The 22,034-nt window shown below is 59.1% G+C and overlaps 2 protein-coding genes across 3 annotated transcripts in view; one reads left to right on the forward strand and one right to left on the reverse strand.

The window, feature by feature from the left end:
* The window catches only part of LOC139232695 (profilin-1-like), a 762,729-nt gene that overhangs the window by 339,311 nt on the left and 401,384 nt on the right, over nt 1-22,034 (reverse strand). The window lies entirely within an intron of this gene.
* Nucleotides 8,886-13,197, forward strand: LOC139233055 (cysteinyl leukotriene receptor 1-like). The gene is made up of 2 exons (XM_070863575.1): nt 8,886-8,995; nt 12,151-13,197. Exons 1-2 carry the CDS (start codon nt 8,963-8,965, stop codon nt 13,195-13,197), a joined length of 1,080 nt encoding a protein of 359 aa, XP_070719676.1. The 5' UTR covers nt 8,886-8,962.

Genomic DNA, 22,034 nt, shown 5'->3' on the forward strand with positions numbered 1-22,034 from the left:
CAAAGAATGGGAGAGGGATGGACCCTGGTTTGGGCAGGTTTACTCTCCCCACAAGCAAAAAGTGCGAATTGTGTCACTTGTTATAGTTTTACGATCTCTGTTGCAAACATCGCATATTCTAATATAATCTGATCTTGTGGTTAATCACAGACAAAACTCCCCGTTGTTAGCTCCTTATCATTTCTCGTTTCCAGCGCACAGACCCTGACATCAATCTTACCGTTGTTGCTTTAGCGTGCTATCTGCAGCAAAGTGACTGTGCTGGCTCTCGCTCGCTCTCTGCACCAGTTGACCAGTTTTCTGCTCGCCTTACCTTCCCTGAACTGAGTCATTCTCTTCAATTGCCCCCCCCCACCCCCGATCTGCAGCCCCCAGTCAGCAACCCGAAGGCAGGAGGGAAGTCGGCCGCCCCACCCCGCTCGCCCTCGGTCAGAGACTGGACGCCACGGTACACTGCGTCCCCTTCCCTCCCCACTCCCAGTCTCGTCAGCCGAAGGCTCGAGAGCAGAGGTCCTAGCCTCCCTCGAGGTGGGTGCGCCTGACTGCCCCCTCATCATCTCCTGCCCAGGTATCCCTGCCTGCACGATGCCCCCTAACCGTCCCCTGCCCGGGTATTCTCACATCCACAATACCCCCTCACCGCCCCCTGCCCGGGTATCCACACCTGCACGATGCCCCCTCGTCGCCCCCTGCCCAGGTATTCTCACCTCCACAATACCCCCTCACCGCCCCCTGCCCGGGTATCCATACCTGCACGATGCCCCCTCACTGCCCCCTGCCCAGGTATTCTCACATCCACAATGCCCCCTCACCGCCCCCTGCCCGGGTATCCCCACCTGCATGATGCCCCCTCACTGCCCCCTGCCCAGGTATTCTCACATCCACAATGCCCTCTCACTGCCCCCTGCCCAGGTATCCCCACCTGCACGATGCCCCCTCACTGCCCCCTGCCCGGGTATTCTCACATCCACGATGCCCCCTCACTGCCCCCTGCCCAGGTATCCCCACCCGCACGATGCCCCCTCACCGCCCCCTGCCCAGGTATCCCCGCCCGCACGATGCCCCCTCACTTCCCCCTGCCCAGGTATCCCCACCTGCACGATGTCCCCTCACTGCCCCCTGCCCAGGTATCCCCACCTGCATGATGCCCCCTCACTGCCCCCTGCCCGGGTATCCCCGCCCGCACGATGCCCCCTCACTGCCCCCTGCCCAGGTATCCCCACCTGCACGATGCCCCCTCACTGCCCCCTGCCCGGGTATCCCCGCCCGCACGATGCCCCCTCACTGCCCACTGCCCAGGTATCCCCACCTGCATGATGCCCCCTCACTGCCCCCTGCCCAGGTATCCCCGCCTGCACGATGCCCCCTCACTGCCCCCTGCCCAGGTATCCCCGCCCGCACGATGTCCCCTCACCGCCCCCTGCCCAGGTATCCCCGCCCGCACGATGCCCCCTCACCGCCCCCTGCCCGGGTATCCCCACCTGCACGATGCCCCCTCACTGCCCCCTGCCCGGGTATCCCCACCTGCACGATGCCCCCTCACTGCCCCCTGCCCGGGTATCCCCGCCCGCACGATGTCCCCTCACCGCCCCCTGCCCGGGTATCCCCACCTGCACGATGCCCCCTCACTGCCCCCTGCCCGGGTATCCCCGCCCGCACGATGTCCCCTCACCGCCCCCTGCCCGGGTATCCCCACCTGCACGATGCCCCCTCACCGCCCCCTGCCCAGGTATCCCCGCCCGCACGATGCCCCCTCACCGCCCCCTGCCCAGGTATCCCCACCTGCACGATGCCCCCTCACTGCCCCCTGCCCGGGTATCCCCGCCCGCACGATGCCCCCTCACTGCTCCCTGCCCAGATATCCCCACCTGCACGATGCCCCCTCACTGCCCCCTGCCCGGGTATCCCCACCTGCACGATGCCCCCTCACTGCCCACTGCCCAGGTATCCCCACCTGCACGATGCCCCCTCACTGCCCCCTGCCCAGGTATCCCCGCCTGCACGATGCCCCCTCACTGCCCCCTGCCCAGGTATCCCCACCCGCACGATGCCCCCTCACCGCCCCCTGCCCAGGTATCCCTGCCTGCACGATGTCCCCTCACTGCCCCCTGCCCAGGTATCCCCACCTGCATGATGCCCCCTCACTGCCCCCTGCCCGGGTATCCCCGCCCGCACGATGCCCCCTCACTGCCCCCTGCCCAGGTATCCCCACCTGCACGATGCCCCCTCACTGCCCCCTGCCCGGGTATCCCCACCTGCACGATGCCCCCTCACTGCCCCCTGCCCAGGTATCCCCGCCTGCACGATGCCCCCTCACTGCCCCCTGCCCGGGTATCCCTGCCTGCACGATGCCCCCTCACTGCCCCCTGCCCAGGTATCCCCGCCCGCACGATGCCGGATCTCTAGCCCACTCCCCCCCCCCCCCCCCACCCCCGGGCACAATGATGGTGCCGAGCGATCGACTGCCATCTTGCTCTTTTTTGTTTTGTTGCTTTAAACGTCGGGTTACACACACGCTCAGTTGTCGTCAAGGCAGGTTCAGGTCTGTATCGAAACTTCCCACTACACAAAACCAGTCTGAGAGTTCCTGAGACACACACTTCACAAAAGCAGTGTAGGCTGGTGCTTTTGAGACACACACGATCCGATCCCAGTGTCCGTTCCCCAACGCTGTGTCCTTACATTTCTTGTACGGATTTGATTTGATCACTACACTCCGTGCGTGCTGCCAATAAATCATGGCACATCAGAGGTACATACCATTGTTAATTAAACAACCAGGCACACAACACTCCTGAATCGCTTTACTATGGCAATAAAACCTAAACCGAGTTGTCAAGTTTTGACACATTCCAATATGGCTGATTAACACGTACACATCCGACTATTACCGTTGCCCTGCAGACATCCTTTCACCAAAATCCTCTCAGCCAATCAGCAGGGAGTGTTTGAACCCAGGTGGCGCAGAAAGAATAGCGAGGTCTTTGGGTATCGCGGACATTTGCTCCGACACTGAGCGTTACGGCAGATTCGGAGCCTCGCGCCCATGTTACCACTGGCGGCCCCTCCGGCAGAACACTTCTTCGGCCTCCAGACCACTCCCCACTGACCCGCCAGTCCGTGACCACCATCTCGCTGGCCGCTCGCTGCAACTGGACTGGGAGGCTGGGGGAGGAGCAGGCTGGCCCCGTTGGACCGTGACCACACTGGTACCCACTTGGGTGGTACCCGGTTGGCGGAGGGTTTGGGGTGGGTGGCAGATTGTGTGGGGAGAGGGCAGAGCGGAGGGGGTTCAGCACTGGCTTTCCAACGACCCCTTCATTGATGGTAACAAGCTGCATGGTAGAGGCAGAGTCCAACCCCCGCCAAGGGTACAGAGCCCAGGGACTGGGCATTACAGGGGTACAGGGCCCAGGGACTGGGCATTACAGGGGTACAGGGCCCAGGGACTGGGCATTACAGGGGTACAGAGCCCAGGGACTGGGCATTACAGGGGTACAGAGCCCAGGGACTGGGCATTATAGGGGTACAGAGCCCAGGGACTGGGCATTACAGGGATACAGAGCCCAGGGACTGGGCATTACGGGGGTACAGAGCCCAGGGACTGGGCATTACAGGGGTACAGAGCCCAGGGACTGGGCAAACACATGGCAGATGCAGTATAATGTGGATAAATGTGGTTCTCCATTTTGGTAGGAAAAAACATAACGACCAAGTATTATTTAAATGGTGATGGCTTGGGAAGTGTCGATGTACAGAGGGGCCTGCGTGCCCTTGTACACCTGTCATTGAAAGCAAACATGCAGGTGCAGCAAGCAGTTAGGAAGGCAATTGGTATGTTGGCCTTCATTGCAAGAGGATTTGAGTACAGGAGCAAGGATGTCTTACTACAGTTATACAGGGCCCTGGTGAGACCGCACCTGGAGTATTGTGGACAGTTTTGGTCTCCTTACCTAAGGAAGGATATACTTGTCATAGAGGGAGTGCAGCGAAGGTTCACCAGACTGATTCCTGGGATGGCAGGACTGTCGTATGAGGAGAGATTGGGTCGACTAGGACTGTATTCACTAGAGTTTAGAAGAATGAGAGGGGATCTCATTGAAACGAATAAAATTCTGACGGGGTTGGACAGACTGGATGCGGGGAGGATGTTCCCCCGGGGCTGGGAAGTCTAGAACAAGGGGTCACACAGTCTCAGGATACGGGGTATGAAATTTAGGACCGAGATGAGTTTTCACTCAGAGGGTGGTGAACCTGTGGAATTCTCTACCACAGGAGGCTGTGGAGGCCAAGTCCCTGAATATATTTAAGAGGGAGATAGATAGATTTCTGGTGTCTGGGAGGGGTAGCACCTCTAACAGTGGGCTTGTCGTGCTCTTCGGAGTAGTCCCTCTGCCTGGGCCCCCACCTGGCATCCAACTCTCGCCTGTGGCTCCAAGTAGCTGTCACATGCACAGCGGCCACACCCCCGGTAAACTACTTCGACAGGCAGGCGAAACCAGATGAGGGCAGCCGATGGGTGTTATCCCTCGGTGACTTTCGGGACCTGCTCGCCCCGGCATGTGAAGTCTATCCAGCGGTGGATTGGGCGGAGGAGATCAAGTCCGAGCCAACGGCCGTGAAGGTGGAACAACAATGCACTGTGGCGTGTACAGGGCATGGCAGAGCGCGAAAGGCGTCATGGTCATCCACTGCAGCCAACGAAGTCTTCAGTTGTACCAAACTTTGGGCCACTGAAACCAGGCTTCTGCGGAGGAGAGAGTGGGACCGCCCCTGTGCTCCGGCCTGCCCACTTTAAAAGCATCGATGCACAGGTTTGTGCCAACCATCACCCAACACACCCAGTCCTGCGGTGATGGGGGAGGGGCGAAGCGACCGGCTCGAGCCGTAGCCTCAAACCTGCCCGCAGGCGGCCTGTGGGCGAGCGGTCGCTCGACTCTGCATCCAGGGCAGCGGAGGAACCCGGCAGCACCCCAGGCGACTGAGCAGCCCTCTTTAGGCCAGCACTGCTCACCCTTTATAAGGGAGAGGTCCTAGAAAAGGTGGCCCAAACATTGCCTGCCCTTCCATTAACTGGCCAGTATACCGCGGCTGGCAGTTCAACCCGTTCTGCGGTCGAAAATACAGCGACAGTCGAAAACTTCATAACACAAGGAAACTTCTTCTCGGACAATGGAACGTTCGCACACTCTTAGACAGAGCTGGCACTACCAAGACCGGAACGAAGGACTGCCCTTATTGCAAGCGAGCTGCAGCGTTATAACATCAATATAGCGGCTCTGAGCGAGACAAGACTTGCAGAGGAGGGCTGCGTGAGTGAACTAGGCAGCGGCTACACCTTCTATTGGAAAGGCAAGGCAGAGAATGAGAACAGGATCCACGGAGTTGGCATAGCAGTGAAGACCTCTCTTCTGCAACAGTTTCCGAATCTGCCTGAAGGGATCAACGAAAGACTGATGAAACTGCGTTTCCCCCTGAATGCCAAGCGTCACATCACCATTACAAGCGCTTGTGCACCCACACTTCCAAGCCCCGATGAGATAAAAGAGAGGTTCTATGAAGATCTAGACAGACTGGTCAGGTCCACACCTGCTGGGGACAAGTTGATTATCCTGGGTGATTTCAATGCACGAGTTGGAAAAGACAGCAGGCACTGGAAGGGAGTCATTGGACAGCACGGCACAGGAAAATTAAACAGTAATGGCCTCCTCCTCTTGAGTATGTACGCGGAGAACAACTTGACTATCACAAATACTCTATTCAGGCAGGCCGACAAGTACAAAACAACTTGGACGCACCCCAGGTCTAAGCAATGGCACATGATAGACCATGTCATTGTAAGAAGGCGAGACATCAAGGATGTAAATATCACAAGATCCATGCGGGGAGCAGAATGCTGGACAGATCACCGTCTAGTCAGACCCACTCTCCAGCTGTACACTGCTCCACTTCAGTGCAAGCGTCCAAAACCGAGCAGAAGTGTCTTTAACACAGCTAGGCTGAAACATCAGTGCTACCGTGAGCAGTTCCAGGGTGACCTCGATAACAGGCTGATGTCTCACGGACCGCTCATTGGCAACACCACACACAAGTGGACAAAGCTCAAACAGATGGTGACAGACTCAGCAAAGACAACTCTTGGACTTAAAAAGAAGGTACACCAAGACTAGTTCGATGAAAACAACATTGAGATCTGCAAGACACTGGATGAAAAGAAACAAGCATACCTAGAATGACAAAATGACCCTTCCTCAATTTCCAAGAGGGACCGCTACATACACACGCAGAGCAAAGCACAAAGAGACCATCGCCAGATGCAAGATAAATGGTGGCAGACGAAAGCAGAGAAAGTGGAACATTATGCTGAAACTCTCAATACCAAGATGTTCTTCAGCGCCATCAAGTCAGTCTATGGACCATCAAGACCCAGCACTTTGATCAAAGACAGGACTGGCATAAATGAGAGGTGGAGAGAACACTTCAGTAAGTTTCTAAATCGACCTTCGACAGTGAATGAAGAAGCACTTGACTCCATACCCCAGCAACCTATCAAAGAAGATCTCGATCTTCCTCCCAGCGTGGACCAAGTAAAGAAAGCCATCAACCAGATGAGTCCTGGAAAGGCTCCAGGAAAGGATGGAATCCCTGCCGAAATCGACAAGGCAGTAGGCCCAGCAACTCTCGAGGCCTTTCATGACATAATAACTAGCATCTGGGAAGATGAAGACATGCCACAGGACTTCCGTGACGCTATGATAATTTCTCCTCTACAAGAACAAGGGCAACAAAGCAGACTGTGGCAACTACTGGGGAATATCGCTTCTGCCCATTGCTGGGAAGATCATCGCCCGCATAGTATTGAACCGACTCATAGCTAGTGTCTCAGAAATAAATCTTCCAGAAACACAATGTGGCTTTCGACCTGGTCGGAGCACAGCGGACATGATCTTTGCACTCAGACAAGTGCAGGAGAAGTGCATTGAGCAGAACATGGACCTGTACGCTGTATTTATTGACCTCACCAAGGCCTTTGATACTGTCAACAGAGCAGCGCTGTGGTCAATCTTGACGAAACTTGGGTGCCCAAGGAAGTTTATCCACATCATTGAGCTGTTTCATGACAACCTGACAGGTGACGTGCTCTCAGACCGCACAACCACAGCCCATTTACCATCTCAAATGCAGTGAAACAAGGTTGTGTACTCGCTCCGGTTCTGTTCAACCTATTCTTTACCTGCGTCTTGAACTATGCCATAAAAGACTTGGAGTTTGGGGTCTACCTGAAATATCGATTAGATGGTTCACTGTTCAACCCCCGCCGCCTTGCTGCAAAGACCAAAGTACGGAAACGACTCGTCCTAGAGGCACTCTTTGCTGACGACTGCGCCCTTATGGCACACAAGGAGAGTGACCTACAATTCATACTCAGCAAATTTGCTCAGGCAACAGAATTGTTTGGCCCAACCACCAGCCTTAGAGCACCTCGGTTTTACTATCAGCCTGCCCCTGGCACCACAGCACCTGCTCCCACAGTCTCCATCGGCAGTATACAACTAAAGTCAGTGGACAGCTTCAAGTACCTTGGCAGCACCATATCAAGTGATGGGTCCTTGGACAAGGCGATTGATGCAAGGATCTGTAAAGCCAGCCAGGCACTTGGTCACTTGCGCACTAAGGTGTTGAGTCACCACCACATCCGACTGTCAACTAAACTGTTGGTGTATAGAGCAGTCGTTCTCTCATCTCTCCTTTATGGATGTGAGACCTGGACACCCTACAGGCGTCACATCAAAAAGTTGGAAACTTTCCATATGCGCAGTCTCAGATCTATACTTCACATACGCTGGCAAGGCCGGGTGTCAAACTTTGAGGTTCTGGAGAGAGCACAATCAACTAGCATCGAGATGATGATCATGCGAGCCCAGTTCCGGTGGGCTGGACGTGTCATCCGCATGGATGGGTCAAGGATCCCTCGTCGGCTCCTTCACGGCGAGCTCTGTGAAGGTCAAAGACACCAGGGGCGCCCCCGCAAACGCCACAAAGATTGTATCAAGGCTAACCCTCCAGTACTGTGGCATACGACCAAAGGACCTCGAGAATACAGCAGCTAATAAAATCCAGTGGCGAACCCTCACGAGGACTGCCTGCTAGACCTTCGCGGACAGCCGATGGCAACGCCTGCGGGACACTAGAGATAGACGACATCAGGTGGCAGAACTTCCTTTGTCCGACGTGCAAGAGACTATGTGCATCCAGAATTGGCCTATACAGCCACTTGAAGACACATGCCATTGATGATTAGCACATCAACGTCTCTGTTGGATACGACAGACTACCAAGAGACAGATTTCGAGACACAAAAGGCATCAAAGGGTATGGGGAAAAAGCGGGAATATGGTGTTGAGATAGAGGACCAGCCATGATCATATTGAATGGTGGTGCAGGCTCGAAGGGCCGAATGGCCGACTCCTGTTCCTATTTTCTGTGTCTATTACAGGGGTACAGAGTGAAGGGTCTGGGCATTACAGGGGTAGAGAGCCCAGGGTTTGGTCATTACAGGGGTACAGGGCCCAGGGTCTGGTAACTGGAAGGGTCCCATTCCCAGGAATGTCAGGGTCAGTCAGCCCTACGCTAGCCTGAAACGTGAGGAATCGGGGGGGGCGGCAAGGGGACCGTAGCCCGCTCGGGTGTGTGGTTAGACCCGAGCTGACTCCCTCGCCCTCCTTTCAGAGGTCCTCACTCCAGTAACGGCGGTCGGTGTTGGAGCTTCTCTCTCTCGCTCTCTCTCCCTCGCTCGCTCTCACTCTCTCTCTGATACGTATCATTTCCTTTTTGGCAGCAGCTCAAAGATCTCTCGGTTTCACTCTCTCCGACAGAAGGGGATGCAGTAAGCCTCATTCGCTGGAGCCCCGGACGATGTGTGAATGATTCAGGTCTCCCACCATTCAAGCTGGCACAGGATATGCTGCAGGGGATCGTTGGCCATCACTCCCGGGTAAGCTCCGCGTTTATAAGAAAATTCGCCCCAGGAGTAAGCCGAACAAATAAGACGATTTTGACAACCCTAGACGTCCCAAAGTACTTTACAGGCAATGAAGCACTTTTGAAGTGTAGTTGCGATTTTAAGGTAGGGTAAATAGCTTAAAGTTTTCTTCGAGAATTCTCTCTTACTTTCAGGTTAGTAGACTCTCGGCGGGACATTGCCCAAATAGTCAGGCAGGAAACCGAGTGATTCCCCCCGAACCCGGGCAAAATGTACCTCAACCGCCCGAGGCTGTTGGCAAGGTCGGTTCACGATACACAGCCCAGGGACCGATCCTGGCTCCTTCCCGCTCCCCGGGGCTCAGTCCCACACCGGGCCCCGCTCCCCGGGGCTCAGTCCCGCACCGGGCCCTGCTCCCCGGGGCTCAGTCCCGCACCGGGCCCTGCTCCCCGGGGCTCAGTCCCACACCGGGCCCCGCTCCCCCTCCCCGGGGCTCAGTCCCTCCCCGGGCCCCGCTCCCCGGGGCTCAGTCCCACCCCGAACCCCACTCCCCCTCCCCGGGGCTCAGTCCCTCCCCGGGCCCCGCTCCCCGGGGCTCAGTCCCGCACCGAACCCCACTCCCCCTCCCCGGGGCTCAGTCCCACACGCTCCCCTCTCTTACCTTCTCTCCCCCCACGCCCCCCTCTCTCTCCCCCAAGCACCCCCTCCTCTTTTCCCCCATGCCCCCCCTTTCCCCCACGCCCCTCCTCTCTCTCTCTCTCTCTCTCTCTCTCTCTCTCTCTCCCCTCTCTCCCCCACGCCCCCTCTCTCTCCCCCATGCCCCCCTCTCTCTCTCTCCCACGCCCCCCTCTCCCTCTCCCCATGCCTCCCCTCTCTCTCTCCCATGCCCCCCATTTCTCTCTCTCTCCCACGCCCCCCCTCTCTCTCTCCCCCCCATGCCAACCCCACTCTCTCCCCCACGCCCCCCTCTCTCTCTCTCTCCCCCTTGCCCCCCCTCTCTCTCTCCCACGCCCCCCTCTCTCCCCCACGCGCCACCCTTTCTCTCTCTCCCCCACCCCCCTCTCTCTCCCCATGCCCCCCCCTCTATCCCCTACGCCCCCCCTCTCTCTCTCTCTCCCACTCCCTCTCTCTCTCCCCCACGCCCCCCTCTCTCTCTCCCCCACGTCCCCCTCTCTCTCTCCCCCACGCCCACCTCTCTCTCTCTCTCCCCCACCCCCCTCTCTCTCCCCAATGCCCCCCTCTCTCTCTCCCCCATGCGCCCCACCTCTCTCTCCCCCATGATACCCCTCTATCCCCCACACCCCTCCTCTCTCTCTCCCCCATGCCCCCCCTCTCTCTCCCCCACGCCCCCACTCTGTCTCTCTCTCCCTCACCCCCCCTCCCTCTCCCCCCCACGCCCTCCCTCTCTCTCTCTCCCCCACGCCCCCCTCTCTCTTTATCCCCCACACCCCCCCTCTCTCTCTATCCCCCACGCCCCCTCTCTCTCTCTCTCTCTCTCTCCCACGCCCCCACTCTCTCTCTCTCTCCCTCACCCCCCTCCCTCTCCCCCCCACGCCCCCCCCTCTCCCCCACGCCCCCCCCTCTCTCTCTCCCCCACGCCCCCCTCTCTCTATCCCCCACGCCCCCCCCTCTCTCTCTATCCCCCACACCCCCCTCTCTCTCTCTCTCTCTCCCCCACGCCCCCCCTCTCTCTCTCTCTCTATCCCCCACACCCCCGCCTCTCTCTCTCTCCCACGCCCCCCTCTCTCTCTCTATCCCACGCCCCCCCTCTCTCTCTCTCTCTATCCCCCACACCCCCGCCTCTCTCTCTCTCCCACGCCCCCCTCTCTCTCTCTCTCTCTATCCCACGCCCCCCCTCTCTCTCTCTCTCTATCCCCCACGCCCCCGCCTCTCTCTCTCTCCCCCACGCACCCCCCTCTCTCTCTCTCTCTCTCTCTCCCACGCCTCCCCCCTCTCTCTCTCCCCTACGCCCCCCCCTCTCTCTCTCCCCCATCAGCTGCTGAGCTCCAGCCATGGGCCACCTGTATCACACTAAAACAACAAAAGCTTGCATTAACCTGTGTGTGTAACGGAGAGCGATGTCCCAGGGCTGTCCCAGACTGAATGGGGAGGTACCTGAGTTCCAGGAATCCCAATAACTCTGGGCGTGCCGTGTGAGGCGTGTCAGGACACACAGAGCCTTTCAGTGCAGGCAGGATCGACACCACTCACTGACACACAATCTGAGCGGCTCTCGGTACTGAGGGAGCGCCGCACTGTCGGAGGGGCAGTACTGAGGGAGCGCCGCACTGTCGGAGGGGCAGTACTGAGGGAGCGCCGCACTGTCGGAGGGGCAGTACTGAGGGAGCGCCGCACTGTCGGAGGGGCAGTACTGAGGGAGCGCCGCACTGTCGGAGGGGCAGTACTGAGGGAGCGCCGCACTGTCGGAGGGGCAGTACTGAGGGAGTGCCGCACTGTCGGAGGGGCAGTACTGAGGGAGCGCCGCACTGTCGGAGGGGCAGTACTGAGGGAGTGCCGCACTGTCGGAGGGGCAGTACTGAGGGAGCCCCGCACTGTCGGAGGGGCAGTGCTGAGGGAGCACCGCACTATCGGAGAGGCAGTACTGAGGGAGCGCCGCACTGTCGGAGGGGCAGTTCTGAGGGAGCGCCGCACTGTCGGAGGGGCAGTACTGAGGGAGCGCCGCACTATCGGAGGGGCAGTGCTGAGGGAGCGCCGCACTGTCGGAGGGGCAGTACTGAGGGAGCGCCGCACTATCGGAGGGGCAGTGCTGAGGGAGCGCCGCACTGTCGGAGGGGCAGTACTGAGGGAGCGCCGCACTATCGGAGGGGCAGTGCTGAGGGAGCGCCGCACTGTCGGAGGGGCAGTACTGAGGGAGCGCCGCACTGTCGGAGGGGCAGTACTGAGGGAGCGCCGCACTGTCTGCGGGAGTTTGCTGTGCGCAAATTGGCTGCCGCGTTACGTACATCGCAACAGTGACGACACTCCAAAGGTGCTTTATAAATGCAAGTCTTTTCTTCGGTTTCTCTTCCTCCCTTTCTTTATCCCGTTCACTTCCCTCTCTCTCTCTCTCTCTCTCTGGGGCAGTCCTGTGTCCACCTGATGTAATCGCCGGCCGTATCCTTGCCGTGTGTGTAATTGTGTCGATCTTGGCCCTTTTTTTGTTGCAGCCCGTTCTGACGTCCCTGCCCTCGCTCGCGGCCGTGCCCGCGATGGATTGGTCGAGCGCGCCCCTCAACGCCTCCAACGGCAGCTGCCGCAACGACGAGTTCAAGTTCCCCGTGTTCATCAGCGCCTACAGCGTGGTGCTCGCCGTGGGCCTGGTGGGCAACTCCGTGGCCTTGTACGTCTTCGTGGGCCTCACCCGCCACAAAACGCCCAGCACGGTCTTCATGATCAACCTGGCCGTCTCGGACCTGTTCTTCATCCTGACCCTGCCTTACCGCATCGTCTACTATGCCCTGGGGGAGTGGAAGCTGGGCTCCTTTCTCTGCCGCATCACCACCTATGCCTTTTACGTCAACCTCTACGCCAGCATCTTCTTCCTGACCGCCCTCAGCGTCTTCCGCTACATCGCCGTCCTGCACCCGGTGCGCTCCAAGAGCATTGTCACCGTGCGCCGGGCCTCCTGGGTGGCCCTGGCGATCTGGCTCTTTGTGGGCCTGGCCACGGTGCCGTTCCTCCTGGCCACCCCCCACCTGCGGGACGGCAAGTACCGCTGCTTCGAGCCCAAGAACATGAGCTGGGAGCAGATCCTGAAGCTGAACTACTGGGCGCTGGCGGTGGGCTTCCTGCTCCCCTTCCTCACCATCATCGCCTGCTATGCCCGCATCATCCGCCGGCTGCGCGGCTCCCCCGAGGCCCTGCAGAAGACCGCGCGCAGCCGCCACCGCTCGGTCTACATGATCGCCATCGTCCTCTGCTCCTTCCTCTTCTGCTTCCTGCCTTACCACGTCATCCGGACGGTCCACCTGCACCTGATCGTGCAGAACCGCTGCCAGGCCGTCACCCTGGTCGTCCAGAAGGTGATCGTGGTCACCATATGCCTGGCCGCCGCCAACAGCTGCCTCAACCCGCTGCTCTACTACTTTGTCGGGAAGAACTTCCGGAACACCATCAGGACGTCGTCCCTGCTCAAAGCGCGCCAGCTCTCCCTCAAATCCGCGTCCTTCGGCAGCGTGGTCTACCACGACCGCTGCCAAGCACCGTCCAGTTAAGACAAGCGACGGCCAAAAGGGCCGCGTAGCGGACGCCCTGTGGCGCACCGAGCCCCGACCGCGAGCTCACCGGCAGCCGTTTTGAGAAATGTCCATTTTTGTTTCCGCGTGACAAAATGGTCAGCATTCCGCGCGCCCAGCAGGGGTCCATGCTGAACGGAAGTCTGGTTTGGGGCTAAGGGCTACAGCATTATTAGCTCCTGTTCCCCCACCCCCCCCCACCCCCCCCCTCGCGTGTGCTTTCATCCAATGTGGCCTTTAATTGGCAGTCTGGGATCGGTGAATTGGCCCCCATATATTTTCATCACCAACGTTTTGTAAGTTATAGAAAAAAAAATGCACAAAGGACGGGTCTCACCTGCGTGATTCTTGGTGCAAAAACGACGGGTAGTTTCTGCAGTTTGAAGACTTTGACCCTTGTTTTTTTGCCAACATTTGTCTTTTTATAAATTGATTTCCTCATTTTGCCCTTGCTCCGGTGCCCAGTGCTTTTGTTTGAAGATTGTACAATTTGCATTCCGTGTTTAGTTACAGACACGAGATTTTAAGGGCGAGGGCAACTCCAAAAACAGGTGCACCTCCACAGCAGAATATTATATCGGTGGAGGCCGGGGGGGGGGCGGGAGGGGGTCCGATTTTCAATCTCTTCCCGCCGCGTTTCCCGCTGGGGCGTGGGGCCCTGTCACCCTCAGTCCAGCGAGGGCTGTCAACCGAGCTCGTTCTCCCACTGCAAGCGGGCAGGGGCCTAGCGGGCCCAATAAATCCAGACCCCCTGCCCCGCAACCAACAGGAAAAGCACGCACTGACGTGCATGCTCTTCCCAATTCACAATTGTCAGGGGAATTGTCCGATGAGGAGAGATTGAACAGACCGGGCCTACATTCTCTCGAGCCATTGAAACAGGGCTCAACAGGGTAGATGCAGGGAGGATGTTTCCCCCGGGCTGGGGAGTCTAGAGCCAGGGGTCACAGTCTCAGGATAAGGGGTCGGCCATTTAGGACTGAGATGAGGAGGAATTTCTTCACTCAGAGGGGGGTGAATCTCTGGAATTCTCTGCCCCAGAGGGCTGTGAAGGCTCAGTTTGTGAGTATATTCAAGGCTGAGATCGATAGATTTTTGGATATTAAGGGAATCGAGGGATATGGGGATCGGGCGGGAAAGTGGAGTTTAGGTCGAAGGTCAGCCATGATCTTATTGGATGGAGCAGCGGGCTCAAGGGGCCGAATGGCTGACTCCGGCTGCTAATTCATCTGTCCTTATGTAACCTGACTGGTGACCCTCCCGTTACCCCCCACTGTTCCCGTTACCTCCCCCCACTGCCCCGTTACCCCCCACTGCCCCGTTACCCCCCCCGCTGCCCCCGTTACCCCCCCACTGCCCCCGTTACCCCCCCACTGCCGCCGTTACCCCCACTGCCCCCGTTACCCCCCACTGCCCCCGTTACCCTCCACTGCCCATGTTACCCCCCACTGTTCCCGTTACCCCCCACTGCCCCGTTACCCCCCACTGCCCCGTTACCCCCCCACTGCCCCCATTACCCCCCACTGCCCACGTTACCCCCCACTGCCCCGATACCCCCCACTGCCCCGTTACCGCCCCACTGCCCCGTTACCCCCCACTGCCCCCGTTACCCCCCACTGCCCCGATACCCTCCACTGCCCACGTTACCCCCCACTGCCCCGATACCCTCCACTGCCCACGTTACCCCCCACTGTTCCCGTTACCCCCCACTGCCCCCATTACCCTCCACTGCCCCCATTACCCTCCACTGCCCCCGTTACCCCCCACTGCCCACATTACCCCCCACTGCCCCGATACCCCCCACTGCCCACGTTACCCCCCACTGTTCCCGTTACCCCCCACTGCCCCCGTTACCCTCCACTGCCCCCATTACCCTCCACTGCCCATGTTACCCCCCACTGTTCCCGTTACCCCCCACTGCCCCGTTACCCCCCCACTGCCCCCGTTACCCCCCACTGCCCCCGTTACCCCCCACTGTCCCCGTTACCCCCCACTGCCCCGTTACCCCCCCCACTGCCCCCGTTACCCCCCACTGCCCCCGTTACCCCCCACTGCCCCCGTTACCCTCCACTGCCCATGTTACCCCCCACTGTTCCCGTTACCCCCCACTGCCCCCGTTACCCCCCACTGTTCCCGTTACCCTCCACTGCCCATGTTACCCCCCACTGCCCCGTTACCCACCCCACTGCCCCCGTTACCCCCCACTGCCCCCGTTACCCCCCACTGCCCATGTTACCCCCCACTGTTCCCGTTACCCCCCACTGCCCCCGTTACCCCCCACTGCCCCGTTACCCCCCACTGCCCCGTTACCCCCCCCACTGCCCCCGTTACCCCCCACTGCCCCCGTTACCCCCCACTGCCCCGTTACCCCCCCCACTGCCCCCGTTACCCCCCCACTGCCCCCGTTACCCCCCTCTGCCCCCGTTACCCCCCACTGCCCCCGTTACCCCCCACTGCCCCGTTACCCCCCCCCCCCCCCACTGCCCCCGTTACCCCCCACTGCCCCCGCTACCCCCCACTGCCCCCGTTACCTCCCCACTGCCGCCGTTACCCCCACTGCCCCGTTACCCCCCACTGCCCACCCAATGCCCCACAGCCCCCGTTACCCCCCAACTTCCCCCCATTACCCCCCCAACTGCCCCATTACCCCCCAACTGCCCCTGTTACCCTCCCCCCACTGCCCCCTGTTACCCCCCCCACTGCCCCCCCGTTACCCCCCGCTGCCCCGTTACCCCCCCCACTGCCCCCTGTTACCCCCCACTGCCCCCCGTTACCCCACACTGCCCCGTTACCCCCCCACTGCCCCCTGTTACCCCCCACTGCCCCGTTACCCCCCACTGCCCCCCGTTACCCCCCCACTGCCCCCATTACCCCGCCACTGCCCCGTTACCTCCTCACTGCCCCCGTTACCCCAACTGCCCCCGTTACCCCCCACTGCCCCCGTTACCTCCCCCACTGCCCCCGTTACCCCCCACTGCCCCCGTTACCCCCCACTGCCCCCTTTATCCCCCACTGCCCCCATTACCCCCACAACTGCCCCTGTTAACCCCCCCCCACTGCCCCCATTACCCTCCCCCCACTGCCCGCCATTACCCCCCGACTGCCCCATTACCCCCCACTGCCCCGTTACCCCCCCACTGCCCCCGTTACCCCCCCACTGCCCCTGTTACTCCCCCCCCACTGTCCCCCCGTTCCCCACACTCTGCCCCCCCGTTACCCCCCCCACTGCCCCCCATTACCCCCCCACTGCCCCCGTTACCCCCCCCCACTGCCCCTGTTACCCCCCCCACTGTCCCCCCGTTCCCCACACTCTGCCCCCCCCCCCCGTTACCCCCACTACCCCTAACCGAACCAGCTGAGGCACCGCCCGAGCACACGCTGTTCCCCCATTGCTCAAGCAGCTTCCCGATGGAATTGGAATGAGACCAACAGAGAACGGCCATTGGGCCCTCGGGGAGTTGACCACGTCACTTCAAACACTTACTGTGAGGAGCACCAGGTCTGCTCAGTGAATGAAGGGAGGGTTCGGGTACTGGAGGGAGCTGATTCAATGGAGAGTTCGTGGCCTAGAGGTTGGGGGATTGAGAGGGATGTGCCTCACTGGAATAGTTTGGTGTCAGCCTCAACTCCATGGTATCTGAGGCAGAAGGTTGTGGCTCCAAGATCCACCCCAGAAATTCAGCTCTTAACGTAGGCTAAATCATTCAGTACTGAGGGAGCGCTGCACTGTCGGAGGGGCAGTACTGAGGGAGTGCCGCACTGTCGGAGGGGCGGTACTGAGGGAGCGCCGCACTGTCGGAGGGGCGGTACTGAGGGAGTGCCGCACTGTCGGAGGGGCGGTACTGAGGGAGTGCCGCACTGTCGGAGGGGCGGTACTGAGGGAGTGCCGCACTGTCGGAGGGGCGGTACTGAGGGAGTGCCGCACTGTCGGAGGGGCGGTACTGAGGGAGTGCCGCACTGTCGGAGGGGCGGTACTGAGGGAGCGCCGCACTGTCGGAGGGGCAGTACTGAGGGAGTGCCGCACTGTCGGAGGGGCGGTACTGAGGGAGTGCCGCACTGTCGGAGGGGCGGTACTGAGGGAGTGCCGCACTGTCGGAGGGGCGGTACTGAGGGAGCGCCGCACTGTCAGAGGGGCAGTACTGAGGGAGCGCCGCACTGTCGGAGGGGCAGTACTGAGGGAGTGCCGCACTGCCGGAGGGGCGGTACTGAGGGAGCGCCGCACTGCCGGAGGGGCGGTACTGAGGGAGCGCCGCACTGTCGGAGGGGCAGTACTGAGGGAGTGCCGCACTGCCGGAGGGGCGGTACTGAGGGAGCGCCGCACTGCCGGAGGGGCGGTACTGAGGGAGCGCCGCACTGTCGGAGGGGCGGTACTGAGGGAGCGCCGCACTGTCGGAGGGGCAGTACTGAGGGAGCGCCGCACTGTCGGAGGGGCAGTACTGAGGGAGCGCCGCACTGTCGGAGGGGCAGTACTGAGGGAGCACCGCACTGTCGGAGGGGCAGTACTGAGGAGTGTTGTACTCCGAGGTGTCGTCTTTTGGACGAGACATTTAACCGAGGCCCCGTCTGCCTTCACAGGTGGACGTGAAGGATCTATTGGAAGAGCAGAGGGGGGTTCTCCCTCGTACCTGGGGCCAACATGTATCTCTCATCCCACATCACTAAAACAGGTTGTCTGATGTTTGTGGGATCTTGCTGGGCACAAACAGGCTGCTGCATTTGCCGACAGTAAAACAGAGATATAATATTTCAGACGCCTGTGTTGGTGAACAGAGCTGTGGAAACGCAGGCTCTTTGTTTATATGTTCTGTCTATGATCACGCGTGGAGTAACACTCAGCAGATTTTATGTCGTGTATAATGTTTACCCATGGTTCACCTCTCGCCCACCTGTCTACTCTGTAACTGTCCCTTAACTGACGAAATAATAAACCTCCTTCAACTGGAGCCTGGTTTGAGAGCAGTCATTGTGTGAGCAGAAATACAGGGCGGCAGGAAATCAGACTGATGATAACCGAAGCAGTAACCTATCGTACGTACTCCGCACTGCGCTAATTCTCTGTCCATTTTCCAAACCTCTCTGGCTACAGGAGTGGTGCCAGAGGACTGGAGAACTGATAATGTTGTACCTTTGTTTGGAGATGCTGGGTCTGTTTTGCTTTGGAACAGAGGAGGCTGAGGGGAGACCTGATTGTGGTGTATAAAATGATGAGGGGCCTGGATAGAGTGGATAGGACGGACCTGTTTCCCCGAGCAGAGGGGTCAACAACCAGGGGGCATCGATTTAAAGTAATTGGGGGGAAGTTTAGAGGGGGATTTGAGGGGAAATGTCTTCACCCAGAGGGTGGTGGGGGTCTGGAACACACGGCCTGAAAGAAACCCTCCCCACATTTAAAAAGTACCTGGATGTGCACCTGGAGTGCCGTAACCTACAGGGCTACGGACCGAGAGCTGGCAAGTGGGATTAGGCCGGATAGCTCTTTGTCGGCCGGTGGGAACACGATGGGCCGAAAGGCCTCCTTCTGTGCGGTAAATTTTAAAGATTTCTATGGTATAGTCGGGGGCAATCATCTGAGCTTGGGTCTGAGGTAGGTTGGGCAGAATAGAGGGAGCTTTACTCTGTATCTAACCCCCTGTACCTGCCCTGGGAGTGTTTGATGGGACAGTGTAGAGGGAGCTTTACTCTGTATCTAACCCCCTGTACCTGCCCTGGGAGTGTTTGATGGGACAGTGTAGAGGGAGCTTTACTCTGTATCTAACCCCGTGCTGTACCTGCCCTGGGAGTGTTTGATGGGATAGTGTAGAGGGAGCTTTACTCTGTATCTAACCCCCTGTACCTGCCCTGGGAGTGTTTGATGGGACAGTGTAGAGGGAGCTTTACTCTGTATTTAACCCCGTGCTGTACCTGCCCTGGGAATGTTTGATGGGACAGTGTAGAGGGAGCTTTACTCTGTATTTAACCCCGTGCTGTACCTGCCCTGGGAGTGTTTGATGGGACAGTGTAGAGGAAGCTTTACTCTGTATCTAACCCCCTGTACCTGCCCTGGGAGTGTTTGATGGGACAGTGTAGAGGGAGCTTTACTCTGTATCTAACCCCGTGCTGTACCTGCCCTGGGAGTGTTTGATGGGACAGTGTAGAGGGAGCTTTACTCTGTATCTAACCCCCTGTACCTGCCCTGGGAGTGTTTGATGGGACAGTGTAGAGGGAGCTTTACTCAGTATCTAACCCCCTGTACCTGTCCTGGGAGTGTTTGATGGGACAGTGTAGAGGGAGCTTTACTCTGTATCTAACCCGTGCTGGGAGTGTCTACATTTGTTTCCTGTGTATAATCCTAATGAAGCGTGCATACCAGAAAAGGTGGCTCTTTTTCTTGTTCCAGAAATGTTGACTGACCTGCAGAATGCTAATTGATGGTAATACACTGATTGACTGGATATCAACGATGATGCTTACTGTAATACACATTGGAGTTTAGAAGAATGAGAGGTGATCTTATTGAAACATATAAGATTCGGAGGGGGCTTGACAGGGTGGATGAAGAGAGGATGTTTCCCCTCGTGGCTGAATCTAGAACCAGGGGGCATCGTCTCAGAATAAGGGGCCGCCCATTTAAGACAGAGATGAGGAGGAATTTCTTCTCTCAGAGGGTCGTGGATCTGTGGAATTCTCTGCCCCAGAGAGCTGTGGAGGCTGGGTCATTGAATGTATTTAAGGTGGAGATGGACAGATTTTTGAGCGATAAGGGAGTCGAGGGTTATGGGGAGCGGGGGGAAGTGGAGCTGAGGCCAAGATCAGATCAGCCAATGATCTCATTGAATGGTGGAGCAGGCTCGAGGGGCCGAATGGCCGACTCCTGCTCCTATTTCTTACGTTCTTATATCCCTGATTCACACAAAAATTGATGGTTGACTCTATGACTGGAGAGTGAAAGCAATAGACGCTTCAACAATATCAAGTTGTCAAGAAATTATGAATAATTTTGAAACAGGCGGTTGGGACAATGCTGACAGTAATTGCAGAATCTTTATAAATAATAAATATCTGTGAACAGGTACATAAATAACAGAGAACAGTTATACAGAGCAGGGAGCAGGCACTTTTGCTGCACCATCTTTCCCATTGAGGAAGTGGTTTTTATTTTATCGAGCTGGTCCCACAGACACCAGGAGTCGCAATCTTGTTCAGTGTTTCTAGTTCGGGCTGTCGATCCGAGTGTTCGCTCGTCGGCCGATCGTCTCTGGTCAGGTCCTGGGGGAGAGAAGGAACCCGAACATTTACGTGCTGCCGGGGAGCAGTGAGGTCTGGAGTACATTTCACCCACACTCTCACCCTACACAGCACACACACGCCCAGACTGACACTCACTGCATCCCACAGCCAGCCAACGCTCAGCGCGGGCTGCACTTTCTCTCTCTCTCTCTCTCTCTCTCTCTCCCTCGTTCGTCTCTGAGTCAGAGGGTCGTGGGTTCGAGTCCCTGCTCCACAGACTCGAGCCCATAATCCAGGCCACCACTCCCCAGTGAAGTACTGAGGGAGCGCCGCACTGTCGGAGGGGCAGTACTGAGGGAGTGCCGCACTGTCGGAGGGGCAGTACTGAGGGACCGCCGCGCTGTCGGAGGGGCAGTGCTGAGGGAGTGCCGCACTGTCGGAGGGGCAGTACTGAGGGAGCGCCGCACTGTCGGAGGGGCAGTACTGAGGGACCGCCGCGCTGTCGGAGGGGCAGTGCTGAGGGAGTGCCGCACTGTCGGAGGGGCAGTGCTGAGGGAGCGCCGCGCTGTCGGAGGGGCAGTGCTGAGGGAGTGCCGCACTGTCGGAGGGGCAGTACTGAGGGAGCGCCGCACTGTCGGAGGGGCAGTGCTGAGGGAGTGCCGCACTGTCGGAGGGGCAGTGCTGAGGGAGCGCCGCACTGTCGGAGGGGCAGTGCTGAGGGACCACCGTGCTGGCGGAGGGGCAGTGCTGAGGGAGTGCCGCACTGTTGGAGGGGCAGTACTGAGGGAGTGCTGCACTGTCGGAGGGACAGTACTGAGGGAGCGCCGCACTGTCGGAGGGGCAGTACGCTTTGCGAGCTGTGGTCTGTTGGTGACCATATCCGCAGCATAACTAAGACCGCCTATTTCCACCTCCGTAACATCGCCCATCTTCGCCCCTGCCTCAGCTCATCCGCTGCTGAAGCCCTCATCCGTGCCTTTGTTACCTCCAGACTTGACTATTCCAACGCACTTCTGGCTGGCTTCCCACATTCTACCCGACGTAAACTAGAGGTGATCCAAAACTCGGCTGCCCCGTGTCCTAACTCGCACCGAGTCCCGCTCACCCATCACCCCCTGTGCTCACTGCCCTGTGTCCTAACTCGCACCGAGTCCCACTCACCCATCACCCCCTGTGCTCGCTGCCCCCGTGTCCTAACTCGCACCGAGTCCTGCTCACCCATCACCCGCTGTGCTCACTGCCCTGTGTCCTAACTCGCACCGAGTCCCACTCACCCATCACCCCCTGTGCTCGCTGCCCTGTGTCCTAACTCACGCCGAGTCCCGCTCACCCATCACCCCTGTGCTCGCTGCCCCGTGTCCTAACTCGCGCCGAGTCCCGCTCACCCATCACCCCCTGTGCTCGCTGCCCCGTGTCCTAACTCACACCGAGTCCCGCTCACCCATCACCCCCAGTGCTCGCTGCCCCGTGTCCTAACTCGCACCGAGTCTCGTTCACCCATCACCCCCTGTGCTCGCTGCCCCGTGTCCTAACTCGCACTGAGTCCCGCTCACCCATCACCCCCTGTGCTCGCTGCCCCGTGTCTTAACTCGCACCGAGTCCCGCTCCAT

The sequence above is a fragment of the Pristiophorus japonicus genome, chromosome 20, assembly GCF_044704955.1.
Source record: "Pristiophorus japonicus isolate sPriJap1 chromosome 20, sPriJap1.hap1, whole genome shotgun sequence".
NCBI lineage: Eukaryota > Metazoa > Chordata > Chondrichthyes > Pristiophoridae > Pristiophorus > Pristiophorus japonicus.